At 39.4% G+C, this 25,233-nt stretch overlaps 2 protein-coding genes across 2 annotated transcripts; one reads left to right on the forward strand and one right to left on the reverse strand.

Annotated features, from left to right (window-relative positions):
* The first annotated feature begins 1,876 nt into the window (after positions 1-1,876).
* LOC105055372 (LOB domain-containing protein 22-like) lies at positions 1,877-4,369 on the forward strand. Its single transcript, XM_010937154.3, has 3 exons — positions 1,877-2,511; positions 2,606-2,679; positions 4,248-4,369. The coding sequence occupies exons 1-3, from the start codon at positions 1,877-1,879 to the stop codon at positions 4,367-4,369; spliced, it is 831 nt and encodes a 276-aa protein (XP_010935456.2).
* A 12,049-nt stretch (positions 4,370-16,418) lies between these two features.
* Positions 16,419-19,431, reverse strand: LOC105055368 (LEAF RUST 10 DISEASE-RESISTANCE LOCUS RECEPTOR-LIKE PROTEIN KINASE-like 1.5). The gene has a single exon (XM_010937140.4). It carries the CDS (start codon positions 19,031-19,033, stop codon positions 17,177-17,179), a length of 1,857 nt encoding a protein of 618 aa, XP_010935442.1. The 5' UTR covers positions 19,034-19,431; the 3' UTR covers positions 16,419-17,176.
* Positions 19,432-25,233: the final 5,802 nt, after the last annotated feature.

A 25,233-nucleotide genomic window follows, 5' to 3' on the forward strand; every position in this document is an offset into this window, starting at 1 on the left:
TCATGAATTTTATTTTAAGTTTATAAATCCTAGACATCTAAATTGATCTTTAGTAATTTGGTAACCATCATAAATTCAGAGAGTGAAAAAGGCATTTGTTTTCATCCTATTTAAGTTGGTGATTTTGAGAGGAAAAGTAAGCCGCTAAAACATGCGAGAGGGAACTTTAGATTTTTCTAGTTTTCTATTGAAGTAATTTGCCTTTAGTTGAACTCTATTTGGATTGCTAAAAATAACTCCTCTGAACTTATCATCTCGCAAATCTTATTAAATAGGACATATGCCCTACACCTTACCATGTTACGACCACTCCAATCCACGCAGTTCATCAAAATATTTTGGTAGAGTCCATAGAATTAAAACATCAAATTTTCTGGTCTCATCATTTACTAGAAGATGACAGTCTAAATGGTTACTTGTCTGATGAATTTGATTGTATGATTTGGATCACAAAATCCTTGATTTGGATCACTTAATTTGATCAGCATGACAGAAAAATAGCAAAAGAGCACGTCATAAATAAATAATTCATTGCTTGAAACTCTATCTAGCTCAAGAGCATCAATCTGAAAATGCCAAAGCTTCACCATCGGATTCAAACTCATGCTTTAAAAATTACAATTAAAATGCAACCTTCTAGTCCCTCATCAAAACTTCAACGATTATAACTTTGTATGCACTAAGGTGATGTTTGATATGGAGCGACGACCCTAATATCAATAGTGTTGTAGATGGAGGTGTTGAGATCAATATATTTGGTTGTATCTTGGTGATCTCATATGGTAATAATTTTAGATCATCGTTCCTCTTAAAATCATCATTCAACCCAGTGATATTAAAATTATTTTTGAGATGTAGGTGATGAAATCAATATATTTAGTTGCATCTTGGTGATCAGACAATGATCTCAGATCATCGTTCTTCTTAAAATCACCATTCAATCCAATAATATTAAACTCATTTTTTGAGATATGTTTTCAAGATCATCTCAAGACACAATAATGTTGGTTTGAAATTTGGAGATAAAATTATTTTTCAATCCAGAAGGAAAAATTGGCCAACTCACTTGCAATCTCTTAAAAAAAGAGTTCTTTTGGTGGAGAATAGTTTGATAATCCCATAAAAAATATATATATATATATTTTAGCAAGGAAGCTTTGATAATCTTTTAGAGTTATTTTGACATTTTTTGATTAATTTTTGTTTCTGTTTTTTTTTTTTGTAACAGTAATTTTTGATGTTGTTGTATTGGTTTGAAATGATAGATTTTGATAATTTAATTTATGTTAATGTGTATTTTTCTTTGATTTACTTTGGGTATTCAATTTTGTACTTATAAAATTTATGGAATATATCTAGATTAGTTTTGGTAATATATAGTTGGGGGCCTTAAATTTTTGTGGCATGCTAAATAGGTTAATTATGGGTACGGCACCCAACGTCATAACGTCCTTTCGGCTTTAGATATCAATTAATGGGTAGCTTTGTTCCCGTTTTGGACCTTTGAAACCAGAAGGCAGTTCATCACATGGGCTTAAACATGGCACAAGCTTCTTAAAATCCGTCGCACGTGCGAAGTCCAACCTCCACGACGACAGCCACGTCTCGGCTCCCCTGGCACACGAGGCCTGGGAGAACCGTCCTAACTTCTTACCCTTGACTCCGTCTTCACTCAAAACTACCGTTCATTCCCAACCATTGTGTTTTTTTTACACGTTTTTCTTCACCCCCACGCCAAATCCGGAACCACCACCCCCTTCCAGATCCCGTCTGGATCTTCCGCAACCCCTTCCCCTTCTCTTTTCCCTCTGAGCTCTCTAAAACCTTCAAAAACACCACCAACCTCCCCTTCTCATAGAGAGAAGGCAGCCAACTGATGACGGTGAAGGGCGGCACGAGCCAGGCATGCGCGGCGTGCAAATACCAGCGTCGCAGATGCTCCGCCGATTGTCCGCTCGCTCCTTACTTCCCTCCCGAGCAGCCCAAGCAGTTCCAGAATGCCCACCGTCTCTTCGGTGTTAGCAACATCATTAAAATACTCAACAAACTCGAACCGCCGCATAAGGCGGAGGCCATGCGTTCTATCATCTATGAGGCCAATGTTCGTGATCGCTATCCTGTACACGGCTGTCTAGGTCTTATTTTCACCCTCCATCTTCAGATTCAGCACACGCAATTAGAGCTGGATGCCATCAATGCACAGCTTTCTCTCTATCGCCACCACCATCAGTCGTCGGAACTGCATTTCGCTTCATTGTCTTCATCATCCTCCTCTCCTTTAACTGTCAATACATCTAATTATCTGCCTTTCGATGCTCTACCTAATAACACTGACAACAAGCATGTCGAAGAATTTTGGGCTCATAATTCCTACAACAGTGGCAGTGCCAGTAATTCAGTGATCGCGGTTACAGGTTCAGGTTTCCAGACTCCATTAGGAGTGGAGCACGAATATGATGAAATATCACCATACTTTGACACTATAGAGGAAGGTCGAGTCTATGAATCAAGGTTTGATCAGTTACTTTGTCGTTTTGATGTAGAATAAAGTTTTATATTAAGGCTATATCTGATTATCGGTTTTTTATTTTTTTATTTTTGATAGTTCTGAGTTGTCGCTGAAGGAAACAGTGCAGCAGGAACACGTTTCAGAGAATGAGCTAAAAAGAGCCGCAGCATGTTTTACTCTTACCACTGTCGACATGAACTGACAAGAGTGAAATCCATACTTTCAGTTTCAGATATTCTGGTTCATTTGTTTTTTCTTTTTATTGGATGCACAACTTTCATATACTTTCTACTCTGAGTCAAGAATCACTACTTGAAATGTGAATAAAATAAGAACACTGGTATTGACGTATGGCTATCTTGTTTTTTCTTAACATACTTCTCTAAATAACCTTCAGCTGAACAAGCCTCTATCTTTTTCTTTTTTATAAAAAAAAATAATTCCAGGTTTATGATATTTGAAGATAAGAACTATGGTTGATAAATGTCTGTTGAAACCATGAAGTATGTCACCAGGTAGAGAAATCGAGGAGTCCTTGGGACTGACGCCCCTCTGGACCACTTCAAGTGCTTACCATCGATGAGAAATGGAAAGGTGGTGGCCAATATACAAGTGCAGACCTATCTGATCCTCTTGTTTTCAAATTTTCCTTTTAGAACAGGAACATGGGTTCAGTGCGTAGCATTGGTCCTGACCTGATATAAGTAAGTTCTTTGGCAGGTGACCAATTTATCAAAAGCAATGCTATGAGCTAGCCGCCCATATCATGAACACAACAGGTTCCTCCAAGCTACGATATACCAAGACGGATTGGTCCGACTCGCAGAAATTGATACGTGAGATGTGGTTGAATATGGAGCACCCAAGCCTGCATTAAGTACGTGGAAGGAACTCTATGTGCACTAGTGGGCGCCCCAAAGCATTTTTCGTTTGTTTTACCCCCCCAAAAAAAAAAAAAGGCATTTTTCGTTTGTCAATAGGGACGGGCCTCTTCAATTAGTGGATGGTACCCTTCCGTGGAGCGTTATTTGGTTTGATCCATATGAGGCATGATAGAGGCTTTGAATTGGTTAGAGCATGTACGTTGGTTGGGACTGGTTATGATCCAGCTTGAACCAGATCAATTTTGATTTGTCTTCAGGTCTTGAATTTGAGACTTCTGACCTATCACTTCCTAGGTCTGTGTCAGATGGTCTTTTCTTAGTCTAAGATGGGACAGTAAATTAGGTCGCGGGTCATCAACCCCAACCAGGATCCTCTATGGTGCAGGCCCATGCATTGCAAAGTGCCATGCATATCTGGATAGCCACCATCAGAAAATGAATATTGATCAAAACAATACATGCATGTCATATATGATATGACATATACTCGAAGACCACCTTATTTAGTGGCTCTCCGACTCTTGATAGCGACCATCCATAGCTGCACAGCACTTGTGGTGCTGTACATGCACTGTAAACGGTCCATCCTCTATCAACCCAGTTCTGCCTCTAAATTTTGTGTATGTCTCTGATTTTATGATCACCATTTGGATCAAGGTTCCACGGCAGGTAGGTCCAGGTCTATATATAAAGTTCTTGCTTTATTATAAACATTTATGTTAGATCCACAATATGGTGTTTATATATATAGCAGGCTGTTTGTTTTGTGAGTAGACAAGTGGTATTTTCAATTGCTATAATTGGAACTGCAAATAAATAATTTAGCTTTTTGATAGCTGGTAATTCATTTGCAGGTTGTAATTCCAATTGCAATTGTCGAAACCTTGCATTAACAATGCAGGTTAAAATGACAGAACTTGCAATTTTAGTTGCAATCTTCGGGATCGTGATCCGTATGCATGCAGGCTGCAATTGAAAAAATTGCAATCAAAATTAGATTTGCAAAATTGTTTGTATCTGAAATTTATAGTTGAAAACTACAAATGCAATTGCAAACTATTTGGTTGTATGATGTTTAAAAGCATGTGATACCTTCTAATTGATCTGTAAGGTTATTCCTTAAAAAAATGAACCGATATAATTGTAATGCAAGTGTTGTTAAATTATTATTGGATTAGTATAAGAGTAATTACTGTAAGAGAACAAAATAATTTAAAATTATAATAATTGATGGACTATTATAATCATAAATATATCAATAATATGTATCATTGCTACCCATGAATATCATTTAATAGTTATATAAAATAATTATGATTATGTATAATAATATTATACATAAATTATAATACGAATCAGTTTTATATATCCATATACCTATGTTGTTAGTTTTTGGTAGAATCAATCGGTTGGCATAGCCCAGGCCACGCGTGAGTGAGGCGTTGGGAAACTTAAAACCATTGCCATGCACGGAGAACTTGCACGCAACGCCAATGGCCCCGAAGGCGAGAAAGGCTTGAAAATGCCTCCCAAGTGGCACCGTGGAGCGGCAACCAATTTGGGAGGAGGTGGATTGCTTGGGATCGGACTCTGGATCTCCATTTTGCAATCATTTGGAACATCGGTTGCGACGGGAGGTAGCAAGTGGTCTTTCGTATCCACAGGCTTGCTCCTCTCTCTTAAAAATTGATAAAAAGCTCCATTGTTAATTAAGCTTGCTTCAAAGATGATATGAACTATCGATTGCTTTCCTTCTTGCACTTCGTTGAAAAGAATAGGGTGGCAAAGAAGTAAAAAAATGTTGCGTGTTTATGGTTCTAATAATCTTGATAGAAAGTTGCATGCCAACATGAATTGACCGATTATTAACAAGTATTAAAACCTCTATTTTATTTTGCATAAATTATGATATGCAAGTTTCTTGTATATCTATGGATTTAACGGTTTTTTTTTTGCTGAATGATTGAATGGAGAATAACGTGAGAGGCACCTAACGCGCGCAAACTTGTTCGAAAAAGATCTAGGCTTTTAATTCATTGGTATTGTTAAAAAAATTTGATACTATATTAGTCCCTTATCAAATTAAATTCTATATATGAATGATTAAATGAGATTATAAATCATGAAGGAAATAAAAAAGACATTGAGAAGATATTTCATATTATAAGATAATTGTGCTCTAGCATATTACTCAACATCATAGTTTTACTCTTTATGAATAGAAAAATTATGAGTACTTCAAGTACATTTATTAATTTAAAATATATTTTTACTACTTATTTTCATTCTATTTTAACTTTGAAGCTAAATTAATCATGATAATTTTTTTCTTTTCAGTTTTTAGAATAAACATGGGTTTCTCATGGATTCGTTTCATAAGATAAAAAATGACTACAAAATTTAAAAGCTCGGTCCATAAATAATCTAAAAGAAAAAAAAATTTCTCAAAATACCTCTAGTGTCCATTTGGTTGAAGATAATCTGGCATGAAAAAATAAATTTCATATCAGATTATCATGTTTGGTATGAAAATGGAAGAGAGAGATAATAAAAAAATTGATGGGCCCATGTTTATTTTTTAAAGAGAGAAGATAAAATAAATATTATGGGCTATTGATATCTGATAAATTTCTAAATGGTGATAATCCATACTTAATAAAAATATCCTCAATAAAGTTGCGTATGTAACCATTGAATTTATCCTGATATCTTTTCAAATTCATTCAATAAAAATATCTTTACAAAAAAATTAAAATGAAGATGATATTATATAAAAGATTTTATGATTATAGTCATTCTATAAAAACTAATCGAAAATGATAATGCTATCTTAATATTAAAAAAATATTTTATATTAAAAAATATATTTATAAATTTCATCATATTTCTGTGTAGGATTACCTCCAATCAAACATAATAATTTTTTTTTTAGTGTCATTTTTTCGAATAATTTTTTGACTAACTAAATATAGTAAAAATTATTTTTTTTAGCAATCATTTTTTTGGATAATTGATTCAAATGAATTGTTAGATTATTCCATAATTTGATATACCTCAACCAAATGGGGCCTATAGATTTTTTTCAAAGAAGCAGTTGCATCCCATTTAGGCCAGCAATGCGTTATAGTTTTTCCACATATCTTTTCTATAGCACTTTCATGCTTAAAATAAACTTGCAGTCATCTGCAATACTAGTAAGGATGTGTATTCATTATCTTAGAAATATCATTTTGAATGGATTCCATTTCACAAATATTAGAGAGAAGCAGAGACTGATATATACGAAAGAATAGAAAATGGAGAACATTGGATAGGAAATTGGAAGGAGAAAATGACTTGAAATATACCATTAGAATTTAGGGATTCTCCTCTCCGCAGTGAAACATCACCCTCAAAGAAAGTCCCATGCTTAGCTATCATTCACATGGTCTATGTAACAATCTATGACCACTCTGTATGGTTGATGTTTCACTAATGTCCAAATTTGGCATTGAAATCCAGATACGTTAGCATATCGACACGAGAATATCTCCATCTAGGATTGTCTCTTAAATGAGTTTGGATCATCTCTAATTTGCAATTGAACCATAGGAGTCTAGCTCTCCATCATAGGACATTAGTGTACAGCTGGATGGTCTATGATGGAGCGAGACCAATGATTTACATGTTGTGTTTCGTCATTGCCCCACTTCATCAGGGACCATTGGGGCTAGAAGTGGGCCGGGCCGGACCGAGCCAGACCCCAATCCGAGCTCAGTCCGAAATTTTTTATCGGGATTTGGGCCGAACGTAAGTCTGAAAATTTTTAAAAGATCCAGGTCCGAGTTCGATCCGAGCCTGGCCCGAATAGATTGGGCCAACCCACCACCAACATCACTCTTGATTCCCTCTTAAAAAATTAAAAAAAAAAATCTAAAGTCCTATAAGCCCTAACCCATTCCGGTGGCTAGCCACAATGATGACGATGCCTGCTAGGCCTTCGGCGACGACGACGACCTCCTGGCTCCTGGAGCTCAAGCTTGGCTTGGGCGACACCATCGATTTCGATGAAAATGACGCTAGTCTCAAGGACGTGGGCGTGTGCAGTGAGGAGCCAGACAGCAGCAGTTACGGTCGAGACTGGTATGGGCGGCGAGACCGGCTGTAGGCCTCGCCGAAACTGTCGAAGAGCTTGTCGAATTCTCTGAGAGAGGTCGGGGTGCTCGAGGGAGACTGGGCAGTGGAGCTTGGGAACGGCGGTCAGGGGGAGATGGGGGCTTGGGAGCAACGGTCTAAACCCGAGAGAGCGGCAGTCGAAGGGAGACGGGGGCTTGGGAGCGACAGTCGAAGCTCGAGGGAGCGACGGTCTGGAGAAGAATGGGCACGACGAAGACAGACTTGTGAAAAGAAGAGCACCTGAGGGAGATTGGAAGGGGGAGCCCGATGCCGCTGAAGACCAGAAGGAGAGTGACGGTGAAGACCAGCGGCCGATAGGAGAGCAGGAAGGATCGGGAGTGAGGACGGTAATGGTCGACGGATGGGGCTAGAGCTCTTCGAGATCAGACCTCGATAAAAAAAATCGAGATTCGAAAGGGAGATTGAAGGATGGAATGCCGGATAGAAGCCTTAAAATTTGGGCTTATGATTGGGCTAAAATTCGGGCTCGAGTCCGGGCCGGATCCGAACCGGACCAAAGATAGGCCTAAGTCCAGTCTGTAAGTAAAACGGATCCTATTTTTTTGATCCGAGCTCAATTTGAATGGTTTCGGACTGAATCCGAAACTCGATCCGAAATCGGTCCGATCCGATGGGCCTCGGGCCGGCCTGAGCCCATTTTTAGCCTTAGAGACCATCATCTGATATATGAATGGTCTATGATCGAGAAGTATATTTATCAAGTTCAACCTTAAATTGGAGACGATCCCAACTCTCTTGGGATTCATATACAAGAGATAAGATTTTATGAAAATTTTATATATGTAATTATTGGGTATATAACAAAAGCAATTATATTAGGCATCTAGAAGGGTACCACAGAAAGTGTCCAGATTATTTTTTTGATGGGAAAAAGTGTCCAGATTCCTCAGGGGAATTTTTTATCTCTTGGTTTGACTATTAATCTTTTTTTAGGGATGGTTTGACTATGATTAATTGATGAGGGGGAACGCCCGCCGGCCTCTCTGCCCTCCTCCCCTTGGCATGTGCGTCAACCGTATAGCACGAGACACAAGCATGTATCGGTAGCAGGCACCTCCTGATAAGATATATCTAAAAGTCTCGACTGATATAAATTGATAATATCCAAGCTATTGACTGATACGATATTTCATATCAGTTGATATTTTTTATTACAAAATTTTTTTGATCGCATACGAATATGATTGGAGTAGATTAGAGATCACCGGATCAGTATTTCTACAAAAATAAATTCCGATCAAAATTAATTCCAATGAAGATCCACGTATGTGCGTCCATCATATTTATGTCTTTTTGTGATTTCCTCTCGTTCCTTTCTGTTACGTTGGATTTTTGATTTGATCTATGAAAAATCTTTGACAGAATCAATTTTGATTGAAATATATTTTTGCAGAAATATTGATCCGGTGATTTCCAATCTACTTCAATGGTATCCGTACGTATTCTAAAATCTTCCGCAACCTTTTGCTTTCTCAAGGGGACATTTCATAATAAATCCTGAAATCCACAATTAAATATGGTTCTTAATATCAAATTTATCATATTAATCGAGATATCTATATCCATTCAAAAGTCGAGGTCCATGTCAAAAAATCTGACTCACTCAAAATTTTCTGATTCCTCGTATGGGCCGAGATAAAGCAAGTTGATCATCTCAATGTCAGCTGCTTTCTGATTTAAAAATTTTGTGCAGGACTAAACACATGCTGCACAGATTCTCACAAAATGAAGCATAGTTGAAGGTATGCTTAACAACTTTTTATAGAAATAATTATAGTAAGTCGATTTAGACTCAAATTAGTCTCCTACAATAATCAAATTATTCAGCTCCACTTGCTTCACTCATTCTGCTCTGGGAAAAGATCCCTTTTTATCTTTTTAGAGCTAGTAAACTCTAGGCATACTTAACATTGCCTGACAAAACCAACAAGGCAAAAGCAAAGTAAAATCACTAAAATGGTAGGGGCTATGTAACCGATAGTACCCGATGACTTGGAACAAATTAGGGATGTCCAACAAGGCGATTCCATTGCAGGAAACAAAATTCTTTGGATTAGTGGCCCTATATTCTTCCACACTAACCATCTATAAATAAGGAACATGAAACTAGTGAAGGGCGGATGCATGTAGGGAGTACCAGGGAAGAAGTAATTGCATTATTATACTGAGGTAAGTAAAATTACATAATTATATTGAGGTATGTCAATTTCAATAAGACTGGCTAATTACAAGACTTTGATTAGTCATCCTTTTTTCTTTTTATTTTTCTGAAGGAATGATATGATCACCCTCTTGACCCGAGCTATGACTGAACATAAATCCTTGTCTCTTCACCAGGGAAAATACTAGTAGTGACGAGCCCAAATTAGCCTCTCTTTCTATCATGATGCAAGGATGCAAGACTTGTCAATTCTTATTCTATATGCTGCTATTTCCATATCTTACGGCGCAGTGAAATACATAAAGAGAGATATGTCTATAAATATAAAAGAAAATTATTTTCCCACATCGATTCCAAACATGCTGAAATGGCAGTGTGCATTGAAAGCAACCTCTAACAACTGCACTTCGGAATAGCATTTCTCAAATAATTCAGAAAGTCAATTTTATAATGCTTTATGAACAGAGAAAAGCATTTGAAATACACTGGATTGTTAACTATGAACAATTATATCAAAACACTAAAATCTTTTTTGATGCAGTACATCACAACACTGATATCGGATCCATGATCAACCTCAGTTGTAGCTTCGCAACTTATGCTTGTAAAAGAGCAGCGATCCCCACTTCCTGCACGCGGTCCATTTCATAGCCACCACATCCTCCTGCACACTAATATCTTCGATCGAACATTACATTGGAGATGATCAGAGGTTTCTAGTCTATGAATTCATGGCTCATGGAACTCTGGGGAATCATCAACATATTCCAGAAGATTTCTTCTACTCCCATGGTCCATTAGAATGAAAATTGCATCAGGTTCTTCTTCAAAGGATTGTCTTTCCTCCCCATCACAGGTGCCCAGAGAGCTTAAAGACACTAGGCTTCTTCTTGGGGGAGGCAGGTTGGCCGGGATCAGACTCTAGGCCTCAATAATGCAATCACTTGGAGCATTACTTGCCACCGGAGCTAGCAAGCGCCAAGCGGCATTTCAAATCCATGGTCTTGCCGCTTTCCATTGAAACACTCCAAATATGATATTAAAAGAGGTGCAAATAAATTAAGCTAGCGGTTATTGGCATGTTATAAGAAAGGATGTTATTTCTGTCATTTGAATAATCTTCATGTAGGTCTCAAATAGTATATCTTGGACTGACGGATTACCAATAACTAGGACTTATATTTTCTTTGGCATGATGTCATGGTACAAAAGTTTCTTGTACAATTAAGCACTTGTTTGGCATTTTTTAAAAACGATTCCGCCACTAGACTTGGGATTTGTTGGTTCTTCATTTTATATTGATTCGATGAAGAATAATGCACGAACAAAAATATTTTTAAGCTTTTGTTTTCTTAAACATATTAAATGAGTTCCTTATCAATATAAATTATGAAGTAAAGGCAATTAATGCAAAACATATTGAGAAGTATTATAGATGATTGCCCCTTCAGCACATTAGCTAACATCACTGTTGTACTTCTAATGAACAGCACTTTACAAGTATTTTGACAAACAAAAATTATCTTGATAGTTTTTCAAACTTTCTCATATACAATACGACTAAGGATACACATACATAATTTAACAAATATTACAGAGAATCGAAGAATATTGGAACTATTAAGGAGGAGATCGAACAAAGAGAATAGGACAAAGAAACACTTCGAAACAGCTGGAAACATACCATTAGAATTTAGGGATGCTCCTCTCTGCTATGGAATATTACTCTTGGACAAATCCCATATGGGACTATCATTCATATGTTCCATCTAACAACTCCAAAACCACTATTTATAGTCGTAATGTTTCACAAGTTTCCAAATTTGTTACTGAGAAAGACAAGATATGCTAGTGTATCACTACAGGATGCTATTGACAGGAGCATATATCCATCCAACACAGTCTTTTAATATGAGTTCAAATCCCCTTTAGTTCATGGTTGAATTAGAGTAGTTTGGCTCATCATAGGTTGTCCATGAATAGTGACGGAGTGGGGCGTAGCATAAACATGTTCCAATTTTTCTGCTGCCCCATCCATCATTAGTCATCACTTAATACATAGATGGTCTATGATGGAGGATTAAAGTCCTCCAGTCAATTGTGAAGTGGAGAGGATCTCGACTTATACTAAAGTTATTTAAGGTAGATAAGATTTTGCCAAAATTTTCTATATGCACTTATTAGGCATATAATGTGAAGAAATATATTTGATATCTATGATATTGTTCTGCAAATCACAACAGTGGGCTGATGGTGGTACCCCAATTCTTCGGGATACTCTTTGGTCTCTTTGGAACACTATCATTCAATGATTAGGAGTTTTAGCCCAATAAATTGTTCTCAGTCCTTGCTTTTGATGGCGATTTTCCCCTTTTGGCAGGTCCATTAAGTTTATATAAATCGAGTGAAAAGGTGAATAGAATCTCTCTCGAGGGTATCTAATATATATATATATATATAAAAGCAAAAACTGAGAGAAGATGCATTAGCCATTTAGGTTATCTACTTAAGTAATATATTATCACTTATGAATGCCATTTGAATCAAAATCAATCATGTCTAGACTTTCTTACCTAATAATTCTTAATTTTTCAAGTCTTGAATTAAAATATGATGTTATTAAAGTCTACTTATGTAACTTAAATGATATTCTTAAAGCCTAATAATATTATCCTCTTGCAATAAAAGTTCACTCATATATGTAGTTGAAAATATGAATGGATATCAAAAATTTAGATAGATATTATTTTACTATTTATATATAATTTTTTTAAAATAATCCACTATATAATCTAAAATTCGTGTGTAACGTGCGGGCTCAAAACTAGTTTATTAATAAAGTATGGGACAAAGGTGTTGAATGATGGACAAATTGGGTTAGGATTCAATTATCTTTTGATTTTTTTTTTTTTTGGGGTACAAGCGGGCAATCATATTTTAACCAAGGTGTTTTTCTTTTCTATTTTTTTTAATATCAACCATCCTAATTAACCCACACCCCTGCCCCACCGACGCATGGGACCTAAACTCCCAAGGAGAACTGAGTCAAGATCATGGAACCAAGACTTTTATATCAGGATAGCAATAAGGGACCAAAAATGCTTAAGGCAAACCCCTCCTCTCGCATCAAGGAGAAATTAGATTGTATACCATGTGCATCACATGGCTGCACACCACCAATCATAAATGTTCATTTCTATAGAGATGGACCAAGATAAATGCTTGATGATTGAGATCCACAAAAATGAGATGCTATGATAGATAGCATGCATGGCCATATGGTGTATACTATGCAAAATATAATTTCTTCTAATAAAGAGGTGGAAGAAATACTAGGGATGGCAACAAGTCAGATATGGGATGGATTGGTCAATACCCATATCTATCCTCTACTTAAAAATCTCATATCTATACTTGCCTCAGGTTGGATTAAGTAGAGGCGTGAGTTAGATGAGATTGGATAGATAAGAGGAATCAGATCGAGTCAGGCACATATAAATATTATAAAATAATTATAATTTTGAAACGGAGATATAGATTAAAGTTATATCGGATTGGATTCAGGATAGAACATACCATTACTAGTATCCAACTCAAATTTACTTAGGATTTTTTTTTTTCTAGAATCTATATTCATTTTGGGTTCTAATTTAGTCAGACAAAATCTACTCCATTCGGATCGGACACTCGATGGATTGGCTAAAATTGCCATCCATAAGTAATACTATCTTAGCTAGTGCTTTATGATGGAATGAAGAGTAGTGACATTGGACAAAATGATGGCTGAGATATGATTCAGATATTACATTTTCATATTTCATTTGGCATTTAGAGCTAAACCCGATAGGTTGATGCATCCCGGCAAACTTCTAGGTTAGCATACAACAGTTAAGACTAGGCAGTAACTTCTATTAGCATCTCTAAGTACATAACAGGAGGCTATATGGTAGAAATCTATGGAAACACACTGATGAAAGAGACAAGGCATCCATAGTGAAAACCATTTTTAGTGAGTTGACAGGTTCTAAGTGCATTTGGTGAGTGGTAGGTATCTATGGAACAAAAATCATATGAAGCGGGCACTATAAAATATCATATGAGGCGGTCTTCATAGTATGCTATATTTCTCTTAATATTAATCTTAAAAAATAAGTCTAAAAATTAAATTTTTTTTTTATTAATAGAGTTATTAGTCCGTAATTAAGGTATTTTTTTTCTCCCTCATTTTCAGTATATAGTGATATATACTATATAACCATATAATACACACTAAATATATAGCTGCATGATATATATTGTAAGCTTTTTTGATACACATCCAGAAATGATCTAAAATACATCTACAGCTAAATTGATATATAGTTTATCGAACTTAATTTTACTAGTACAGAGTATATGATTAGTTAATGCACATCTAGTAAAATATTCATTTAATATTTCAATATATATCTCTAGATAAAGTGATACACAGTTTTCAAAACATAGTATTCATCGGTAAATGGTGCATGAGCAAATGATATACACTAGATGGCTTATTAATATATACTGTAAGTTTTGTTGATATACACCTAGCAACGATCCAATGCATACTTACAGATAAATTGATACATAGATTGCTGAACTTAGTATTTATTGATATACAATATATGATCAGTTGATAAACACCTAGCAAAATATTCATCCGATGTTCCAATACACACCTCTAAGTCAAATAATATATAGTTTCTATGAATTTTTAGATATAAAGATCTTAGAAAAGAAGAGAGATTTGGAAAAGAAGAAAGGAGCTCGAGATGTATATTAGGTCATTACTGGATGTATATTAAAAAACTTACAGTATGTATCAATAAGTTCTCTAGTATGTATCATTTGCTCATGTGCTATATGCTGATAGATACTATATTTTGAAAACAATATATCATTTTATCTAGAAATGTATATTGAGATATTAAATAAATATTTTACTAGGTATGTGTCAACTAATCATATACTGTATATTAGTGAATACTAAGTTTGGTAAACTATATATCAATTTAGCTATTGGTGTATATTAGATCGTTGTTGGGTATCTATTAAAAAAACTTACAATATGTATTGCATGGTTATATATTTAGTGTATATCATATGGTCATATAATATATATCATTATTTGTTGAAAGTAGGGGAGAAAGAAAATATTTTAATCACGTGACTAAAACCTCTATCAGTAGAAAAAATCTTTAGTTTTTAGACTTATTTTTTAAAATTAGTATTAAGAGATACATAGCACATTATGAAGCCCACCCCATATGATATTTTATAGTATTTGTCCCATATGATTTTTGTTCGTATCTACATACTAAAATTCAGATTCTCGACTTTTGGGACAGATGAAAAAGTTTGAACAGTGTTTTTATTTTACTTTGAATACTGGTTTTGAGCCTGCGCGTTGCACATAGATTTTAGATCACATAATGGATCATTTTTAAAAAATATATTTATAAATAGTAAAATAATATCCATCCTTCCCAACGTCCATCCATAATTTCAACTATATATATAAATGGGCTTTTACTATAAGAGAGTAATATCAGACTTTAAAAACAATAGTTAAGTCACATAAGTAGGCTTTAATTCCATCCTTTAATAATATTATGCTTTCGTTCAATGCTTTAAGAATTGTTACGTGGGAGAATCTAGACATATTGCACATTGCAGATAATAATATGCTGTTTACATTGACAATCTAAATAGCTAATTTATTTTCTCTCAATTTCTGCCTTCATATATATATATATATATATATAGATTATCTCAACACTCTCTCTATGAAAGGAGACATGAGGCATGGCTTGTGCCAGTGATACTTGGCATGATAGCTCTCTATGTGGAACCTCCACAGACAGATTTGCAATAGCTTGGTTTAAAGGCCACAAATACTGAGCATCAGCAACCATTATCAATAACTTTTAGCTTAATTGTTTGGCGCCTCTTTCGTCAGCAACCATTAGCGTAGTTCTTTGGCGCCTCTTTCCTCTTTCGTGAGGGCTGATACTCGGGAGTGGCATAAAGTTCAAATCTTGATAGTGACACGTTACCACCATATCACCATCATATTTCCCAAAAAGTAAAAAACAAAAACAAAAATCAAGTGCATTGCTCTATAATACTAAGCAGATTCTTTGGCAGTATATTTAATAGATGCTTTGGCCACTCACCCCCATTTTTCTTTGATGCTTGAACCATATGCGACCAGAACAAAATAACTATGGGAGGCTACATTAGAGAGCCACATCAATTGAGTGAGCTTCCTAAGCTGAAAGCTAGGAGGACCCAAAGGCCGGCGAATACACGAAAATTCCATGTTTTGGCCTACCAAAAGTTCTAAATTTGTTAAGCTTTATGAAATAATAATGGCAGTGGAGGGACATCTTCACGACGAGTCAAAAGAGAAGCATGAGGGTGTTGAACACTACTCGTCAAAGCGCTTTGGAGCAGCAACAACAGAGTGCAACTTTATTTAAAGACAAGTACAGACTCAACAATTGCACCAAACGTCTTTGCCTTTTTCCATAACGGGAGAGGGCTACCAGAATAAACAATAAGACTGATCTAAAGTTGAAGCACGGTTGGCATGAAAAGATCAACTTGGAATAGTAAGTAGTCCTCTCATAAGCATCAACAACCAATGGAACATGGAATATTGTCACGTTAATTGCTTTGTGGCATCCTCTGCATCCCGATACAAAGATAAGTAGATGCCAGGCGAACCAACAAAAATACGCTTGAAAGCACACAAATATGAAAAAAAAAAAATGATGATAGTGCAGAACATTAAGATTCCATATGAGTAAACAAAATTCTCTGGGTCACTGACCCCTGTGTTCTTCCACACCAACCATCTGAACATGGACAAAATAGAAGTTCCAATAAAACAAGGATCCATCATCCATGAAGGAAGTAACAGAGGAAATTAAGATAAGGAATTACATAATTACGTAGAGATAAGATGAGTTCTATCACGACTAACCATATGCAGGACTCTGATATGATAACATTCTCTTGATGCAAACAATGACTTGAAAGATTTTCTCTACCACGTATAATGTGTTTCACCAATCACCAACCAGGCCCTCCTTCTTGGGCAATATAGAATTCCTTTATTAGCTCAAATCTCCAATCCTCTTCAACCAAAGCCTGAGAAGGTGAATTTAGCAGAACACAATTTCATTCCTTTACTGGCTCGTACATATCTCCAAAGCTTGAGAAGATCTCTTAGATTTTGCTTCGTTTCTCATTTCCCGTGGTTGGTGATCCGAGCATGAAACTATAGTAACAGCGTAGACGGTTTAGTAGTTACCCAGCTAATGGGACTCGAAAGTAGTAGGAACCAACGCAACCAACAAGAATTCATCAGAACTCGCATCTCCTTGGTAGTTCTTTTTTTTTTTTTTCCCTCTCCTCCAATTACATGCGAGCATCGTGTAATCGACTGCGAATTCTCTTCAACTCCTCCACCAGCTCCCTCGCGTCCGGCCGGTCATCCTTATCCCCGGCCACGCACCTGAATGCGAGCTCGGCGACCGCCTCCACAGTCGCCATGGCCTCCTTTCCCTGACGCAGCAGCACCGGGTCCACCACCTGGTGCAGCGCCCCGACCTGGATCTTGGCCACCGCCAGGTCGGCCAGCGCCACCTCCCTCCGGTCCCTCCCCAAGTCCACCGCCTTCATCCCCGTCACCAGCTCCAGCAGCACCACGCCGAAGCTATACACGTCGCTCTTCTCCGTCAGCCGGAAAGACCGGTGGTAATCCGGGTCCAAATACCCCGGCGTGCCCTGTGGCCCCGTGCAGCAGACGTACTCCGATGAGCCCGACGACGAATCCTCCGGCAGCGAGAGCAGCCTCGAGAGACCAAAGTCGCCGACTTTCACCCTCATATCTCTCTCCACGAATATGTTGGCCGACGTGATGTCCCGGTGGACCACCGGAGGCTTCAGAGAGAAGTGGAGGTATTCCAGGGCAGCGGCGGTCTGGAGGGCGATGTCGACGCGGATGGCCCAGGTGAGAGCGGCCCGGCTGTAGGAGCTCCGGGAGCCGTGGAGGTGGTCAGCGAGGGTGCCGTTGGGGACGTAGTCGTACACTAGGAGGAGGCCGCGGGGGTCGCAGCAGTAGCCGTGGAGGCGGACGAGGTTGGGGTGACGGAGCGAGGAGAGGATCAGGATCTCGTTGCAGAAGGACTTGGTGCTCGCCGACGGGTGGTGGCGGTGGAGCCGCTTCACGGCGGCGATCCGGCCGTCGCCAAGCTGGGCGAGGTACACCGCCCCGAACCCGCCGTCCCCGATCTTGCGCCGGGGGTCGAAGCCGCCAGTGGCGACGTGGAGCTGGTCGTAGGCGTACACCGGCGGGTGGAGGTGGTGCCGGCGGAGAAAGGCGGTCATCGGGTCACCCGCTGCACCGCAGGGGTCGTCCCGGCGGCGGCGGAGGGAGGCGGCGGCCCAGAGAGAGAGCACCACAACAAGAAGGCAGGCGACGGCGAAAAGGGTGGTGATTAGAATGAGGAGACGGTGGGTGGGGCCGCCGTTGGGCTGGCGGCCAAGATGATCGGCTGAAGGAAAGCAGAGGAAATCCTTAGAGGAAGACGAATCGTTGAAGCCGCAGATCCCGTCGGTGGCGCGCCGGCACGAAGAGCAGTTGGAGAAGTAGGGGTCGGAGGTGGAGTCCCACTCGACCAGGAAGCCGGAGCGCAGGAAAGCGGCGATGGAGGCGTAGACGTCGTGCTGGCAGGGGGCGGCGGCGGCGGCTCGGGGGAGGCTGGCGTGGAAGCAGGAGTTGAGAAGGAGGTGGGGTTTGGAGAGGAGGAGGCGCTGCCACCTCGAGAGGCGGCAGGAGGAGGTCGCCGAGGCGGCGAGGGGGCAGGGGCGGAGGGAGAAGAGGCGGGAGCAGCTGTCCGCTGAGAGGCGGAAAGGGGAGCCGGAGAGATTAACGGGGGCGGTGGGGAGAGAAGGACAAGCAGAGGAGGAGGAATGGGGGACGGAGGGGGAGAGCAGGAGGGTGTTGGGGTGGTGGTCGAGGATGAGGAAAGGGGAGGAATGAATAGAGATGAGGGAATGGGGGGAGGAGCAGTTGATCTGGAAGGAGGGGTGACCGCACCCGGGGGAGGAAGAGAAGGGGAAGGAGGAGGGCGGTGAACGGAACGGGGGGCAGGACGGGTGGGGCGTGCGGCCATCGTGGGGAGGGGGCGAGCAGGCGTGGTGCGAACCCGCCGCGGAGAGTAGAGCGGAAAGGACGAGGAGTGGAAGCGGGAATGGAGGAGGCGGCGGCATTGATTCCGTCCGGGGAGAGAGAGAGGGAGGTGAGCGGATCCAACTGGGGGACGAGCGTGGTGGCAGGTTGGGAAACACGGATCGGGGGATGGGGGAGGGGGAGAGAAAGAGAGAGGGAAAGGGTCACGTGCAGTCACTGCAGTGCAGTAATAAATATATCATAATGGCAATTAAAGGGCTTGAGGACTTGTCCATTGACGGAGACGGGAAGGACCTGGGGGAAGGGGCGACGGAGGAGTCATGCACGGGATGGTGCCATGGTGGTTCTCTTTATCACCTCGGTACCGGCGTCTTCGTATACTACAGTGACGCTGTCCCTTCGAGCTTTTTCTTGGATATTTCTTCCTTCTCCGTCGGACTCTTCTTGTAGGGTTTTTTATTTTTTTTTTGCTTCCTGAGATTTTCTTGTTGCGTTTTTACGGTCGCTGATGTGCAGTCTAGCATGGCCACCGACAGTAACCACCTTTTTGTGGGGCAATTCAGACTGGAATTGGGTTTGTTTCCAAATGATAGTTTCCAAGTTTCCGTCACAAACCCATGTTTCATGTCCTCAGATAATCTTCCGCTTAATTCACAAGTTAGGTTAAGCTGTTAAGCTTCTGGTGCTGATTTCGATTTCAGATGAAAAAGGTGGAGAAATTGATAGTAATTTGATTCCCACCCAAAAAAAAAAAAAGAAGCAAACGTTGGGAGTCCATCAAATTCTGGGTTGCCATTAGGTTGACAATTGATCAAAAATAATCGTCAAATTATGAAACGCATCCGGTTCAATATTTGTGAATACTGGAGCATATTTTATTCCGAGTAAATATTAGAAGCAATTCGAAATCGACTTGTTTAACGATAGGATCAAATTTAAATTAGTTGAAACAAGATTGCGGAGTTAGTCTGATTGTTTCAAATCTATAGGAGCTGACTTGAGGTGACAGCTTTGCGACAGCTTGGTTGGATACTTGCCTACTTGGATCAGCAAGCATCCAACTTTACGAGCCGACCTCCATGACCATGATAAGGGTAGGCACCGGTCATTGGGCAGGCAACCGTCCAGCAGCGTCTCTGTCTCCAGGGGAATGAGACCGACTTGGGACAAAGTACCGGTAAAGGTCGCCCAGTGCTCCCCGGGGTCCATGAACCATGGGGATCGCACACCAGTCCATGTGAACGCTGCTTTCCATCCGTTAATTTTATTATTATTATTGCTTTTTGGGAGTTTCTTGTTGCATCCTCTGGATTCATATAGGATTTGAATTAAACCGATCACCAGTTTTATTCTTTGAAATGTCACATCTAGCCAGATGGCCTACTCTCGAATATTAGAAGCAGGTGCCTACACTAACCAATTCAGTATACACGCACGCACCTTGGCATTAAAAATATGGGACATCGGAACAATCATCCAGGCCCAACTACATACTTCGTATCTAGCACTGTATTACTTTGATTGGAAGACAAAGGCATTTTTCATCCAAGCAATCAGCACTTATGATCTAAAAAAAACGCAGGTGTACATGACTTGTTATGGAAAGCAACATTTGTTGTCCGGAAATAATCGTCTCTATCGAGCAATTTGACAGTTAAATGCACAGATACATGAGTAGGAAGACATCTTAAGAGGACCACTGCATGGGAGAAGTCCCAACTCTCAAGCAGGATAGTTTCTTAAAACCGGCGGATAAGTTTGCTTCACTCATTTTGCTCGTTCACCTAATTTTGTTATTTGAACAATTTTATAACCCACGTAAACTTTTCAATATACCACATATATTTTAGTTTAAATCTTCACGAGATATAATATGGAAGACAAAAAGGTCGGAAAGAAAACTGCAGCTATACTATGTAATAGAGGTGCAATCGAGTTGAACCAAATCAAGTAGTTAGAAGTTCGAGTTCGATTCGATGAAAAATAGATAAAATTCAAAATCGATTCGACTCGACTTAAATATCAACCAAGCTATATTCGAACTCCAAATTGAGTTTTAGCTAACTAATAGTATATATATTATAAATAATAATAATAATATTATTATTATTATTATATATATATATATATATATATATATATATATATATATATATATATATTCAAGTAGGTTCGTAAGTTTTCAAATTAAGTATTTTGTTGCTCGAATTTGATTCAAAAAATTATTTGAGTTACTTAAATTTGATTCAAATTTGATAATAATCAAGTTGATTCGAATTTAGACTCAAGCTATGTTAGAGTAGTTCGCGAGTAATCCAAGTCGTTTGCAGTCATATTAAACAGCAGCAGGATTCTAACCAATTTTCTTTTTCAATAGTAGTGCTCCACATACTTCATTAAGCTCGTGAAGGCAAGTACAGATTCCCATAATCAGAAGGGGAAAGAAGTACAAAGATTTAAAATATTAGCTTGAAGGCTGAGAATAGAGGAAAGTCCAAAGAAACCACTTGGCTCAAAACTGCAAGGCACTAAAATCAACCAAGATGCATAAAAGATTGATGGCTTGTGATACGCGATGTCAGCTTACTTGAATTAAGATCAATATTCACCGTACCCCCATAAAGCACCGACCTATCTATCTTGGTACCTACTGAATTGAGATATCAAATCGAGATTCCAAACAACTATTATGCACCTAATTGTTATCATACCTAGTCCACACTTAGGATACACCCCAGATCCAATGGACGGCAGCTTATCGCAGCAATGTAAGACAAAAGTAATATAATTCTCTCAACCACTTTCATCTCCATTGCAGCGATGGCCAGCCACCCACATCTATAAATAAGGGACAATAGGGACACCTCAGTATACTCTCAAACTCGACTCTCTCCCTTTTTTTCACTATTTTTTGATGACTGATTTGAGCATCCAAGAGACTCCATTGAAAACCACTCCAACAAAGAACTTGATTTGTAGGTTCAGAAATTCACTTCCTTCCAGTTCAATACGAGCATCCAGCTACTTTAGATTTATTGACTCCAACATCAGATTGGATGCCAGTAGTAGATTGGCACTAAAAGAAGGATCCAGATTTGATTTTGGAAAGGAGCAAAGAGAACTACAACCATGAGAATCAGAAAGGAGGATCAAACACTTTGCGCTACTCCAACGGGATGGCATCAAGGCCGACTGAGGTTGCACCTCAACCCATCGAGGTACCTATCCAGATTGGAGTACATCCCATTAGTCTGAGATCCAGCCTCCACCACCCTAACATGCTCTAGGAGTGATCTCTGAATAGTTCAACCTACTCATCCAGCAAGTACAAACATTAGCTGTGGCCATCTAGACAATCCAGCAAGCGACCATGACTCCGCAGCAAGTCCCTCAACAAGCACCTCTATAGCAACAATCTCCTCAATCGCTCTCTCACAATCTAGACTAGAGCAACAAAGTCAGAATAGCTAACCAAGAAGTCTGAAACATGACCATCAAAGATGTTCCTTAACTCTCTTGTCGGAGAAAGATTCTATCTTGGGATGATCTCTACCTCGGTATTTGAAACACTGTACTGATCGGGATGCCGATATGGATTGAAGGCTCCAAGAGATGAACCAATAGATCAAGGTGTTGCATGATCAAGCCTTGGCACAAAATGGTGAGGTTGGTATTGTTGTCGGCATTGTTGACTTCAATGCCGACCCACCCTTTAGTAAGAGAATCATGGATAAGCTTATCCTAAATCAATTCAAAATGCCATAGTTGGAGGCATATAATGGGATAACCAACCCACTGGACTACTTAAAAAGTTTCAAGGCTTTTATACTTCTACATGCAGCCACCAATGCGATTGTCTGTCGAGCCTTTCCTTCTACTTTGCGGAAGGCAGCTTGATACTGGTATTTAAGCCTCCAACCGAGCTGAATCCATTCCTTTGAATAGCTCAGCCAGTTATTTGTGGCCCATTTAGTCAGTAGTCAAAGGCAACACTGTGGATCCAACTCTCTGGTGAACATCAAGCAAAGAAAAGGAGAATTCCTTAGGGATTATATGAGCCATTTCAATGTAGCTACACTTAAAGTACACGATCTCAATCAATTAGTTGCCATGTCTGTTGTAAAGGATGATCTTCTAAAATTCTAGATCCTCTTCTCCCTATAGAAGAGGTACCCAAAGGATTTCACTGAAATGCTAGCTCGAGTAGAAAAATATGCCAATGTCGAGAGGCTATAGAGCTACATGGAGGTTCCTTTGAGAGAAAGGCCAAGGAAAAGGGAGAAGAAAACACAGAAAAGAAGAGTGGGCCAAGACATGATGACTAACATGAGAGAAGCTCGTAGTAAACCCAAATTCCTCCTCAGACATGCCGATCTATGACTCCACCTCAAGGTTGACGGTCATGCTCTCTACCGAGGAGGTTTGCTACTTACACTTAGTTGAATGCCTCAAGGACACCGATCTTGATGGAGATCAAGGACAATGGGCAGCTATTGAGGTTGAGGAGGATGCAAACTCCATCGATCTTATGTGATCTAAAGAAATACTGTCTATTTCATCATGACCATAGGCATGACACTAAGAAATTCATCCAACTCAAGAATGAGATTGAAAAACTTATTTGATGAGGATGTCTCGACAAGTACCTCAGAGATCGAAGTAAACAAAATGAAGCCTGACCTGAACTACCTTGGCTCAAAGAAAATATAGACAACTGACCTGCTGTTGGAGTCATTAACACCATAATCGGGGGTAGTTCGGTGGCTAGACTGATGCTTACAGGTAAGGGACTGAAGCATCATAGGCCAAGAAGCAAAAAACTGAAGACACTACCACCTTTCCAATATAGATTCCAAGGTAATCCAATCTCCGTATAATGATGTAGTCATTGTAACTTTAAATATAGTCAATTATGAAATACGCTGCATCCTAATTGATAATGGAAGCTTTGCCGATATATTATTCTACAATACTTCTTTTATGATAGGTTTCACCTTGGATCAACTAGCAAAGGTCAACTCCCCTCTCGTTAAATTTTTGAGGGATGCAGTCTCCACCATAGGATTCATTACATTATCAATTATAGTGGCTGACCAATCTAGCAATCAATAGTGCAACTCGATTTTTTGGTCGTCAAGATCCTGTCAGCATATAATGCAATCTTCAGACTATCAAGGCTAAATGCACTCCGAGCCATTGTCTCAACTGACCACTTGTTGGTGAGATTCCTGATAAAATAAGGATTTGAAGAAATCTGATAAAATTGAGCACTTGGATGGCAATGCTACATAACAATTATTTGGAAAGCAAAATTGCCTGAGGCTCTCTGTAGTGTAGTAAACTAGCCAAAGATCTGATCTCAGTATTGCTCGAGGAAGGAAACACCACCAAAGTGGTTCATATCAGTTCATAGCTAGATGAGGTAACCAAACATCAGCTCATTTCTTTCCAACAGGAGAGCATAGATGTCTTCGCTTGATCTACCTCAGATATGCATGGCATTGATTTTGAAGTCCTAGTGCACCAACTAAATGTGGACCTCAGACAACGACCAGTCAAGCAGAAAAAAAGGAGCTTTGCCTTAGAATGCCAAAGAGCAATTACCGATGAGATCGACAAGCTCAGCAAGGCAAGGTTCATCAAGAAGGTCGTCCACCTAGATTAGCTAGCAAATATGGTCTTCATCAAGAAGACGAACAAAAAATGGATGCAGAGGAAGCCTCAAGCTGGCTCTTGAGGACTCTTCGTAGAGTCTGAGTTGACCTCTTGGTGGATCACTGATCTGACCGCTTAGGCCTGGGGCTTTCAAGCAATATTCGGATGAGACTCAAAACTGAAGATGGATCAGCTCCAAGTCCTCCAGGCTGAGGACCGATTAGAAGCATTTGGGGCCAAAGGACTCTTTGGCTCCAATCTCTAGCTCCTCAGACTCATACCTCAAGGAAGATGCAATCCCACAACTCTCAAGTGGGTCCTGGTCGATCAACCAGCTTCCTACCAAGCTAGTGGCACCACTTATCTCGAGGAATAATATTGAAAAAAGAAGAAAAAAAATTTAAAAATAAAAATGAGCCGAGCCTAACTGGGTTAATCTCGAAAAAGCCGACAATTATCAAAGCTCGGTCACTTGAGGAGTGCTAAAGAATGCTATAGGAATCATCGAAAGAACTCTGGGGTCATTGCACGCTAACCAAAAATTATCAGTCTTAGCACAATGAAAAGGGTTGGAGCAAATATTGGCATACTCTTATTTATAGAAGTTAGAAGTGGCCCAGATTTA

This window comes from Elaeis guineensis, chromosome 2, assembly GCF_000442705.2.
Source record: "Elaeis guineensis isolate ETL-2024a chromosome 2, EG11, whole genome shotgun sequence".
Classification (NCBI taxonomy): domain Eukaryota; kingdom Viridiplantae; phylum Streptophyta; class Magnoliopsida; order Arecales; family Arecaceae; genus Elaeis; species Elaeis guineensis.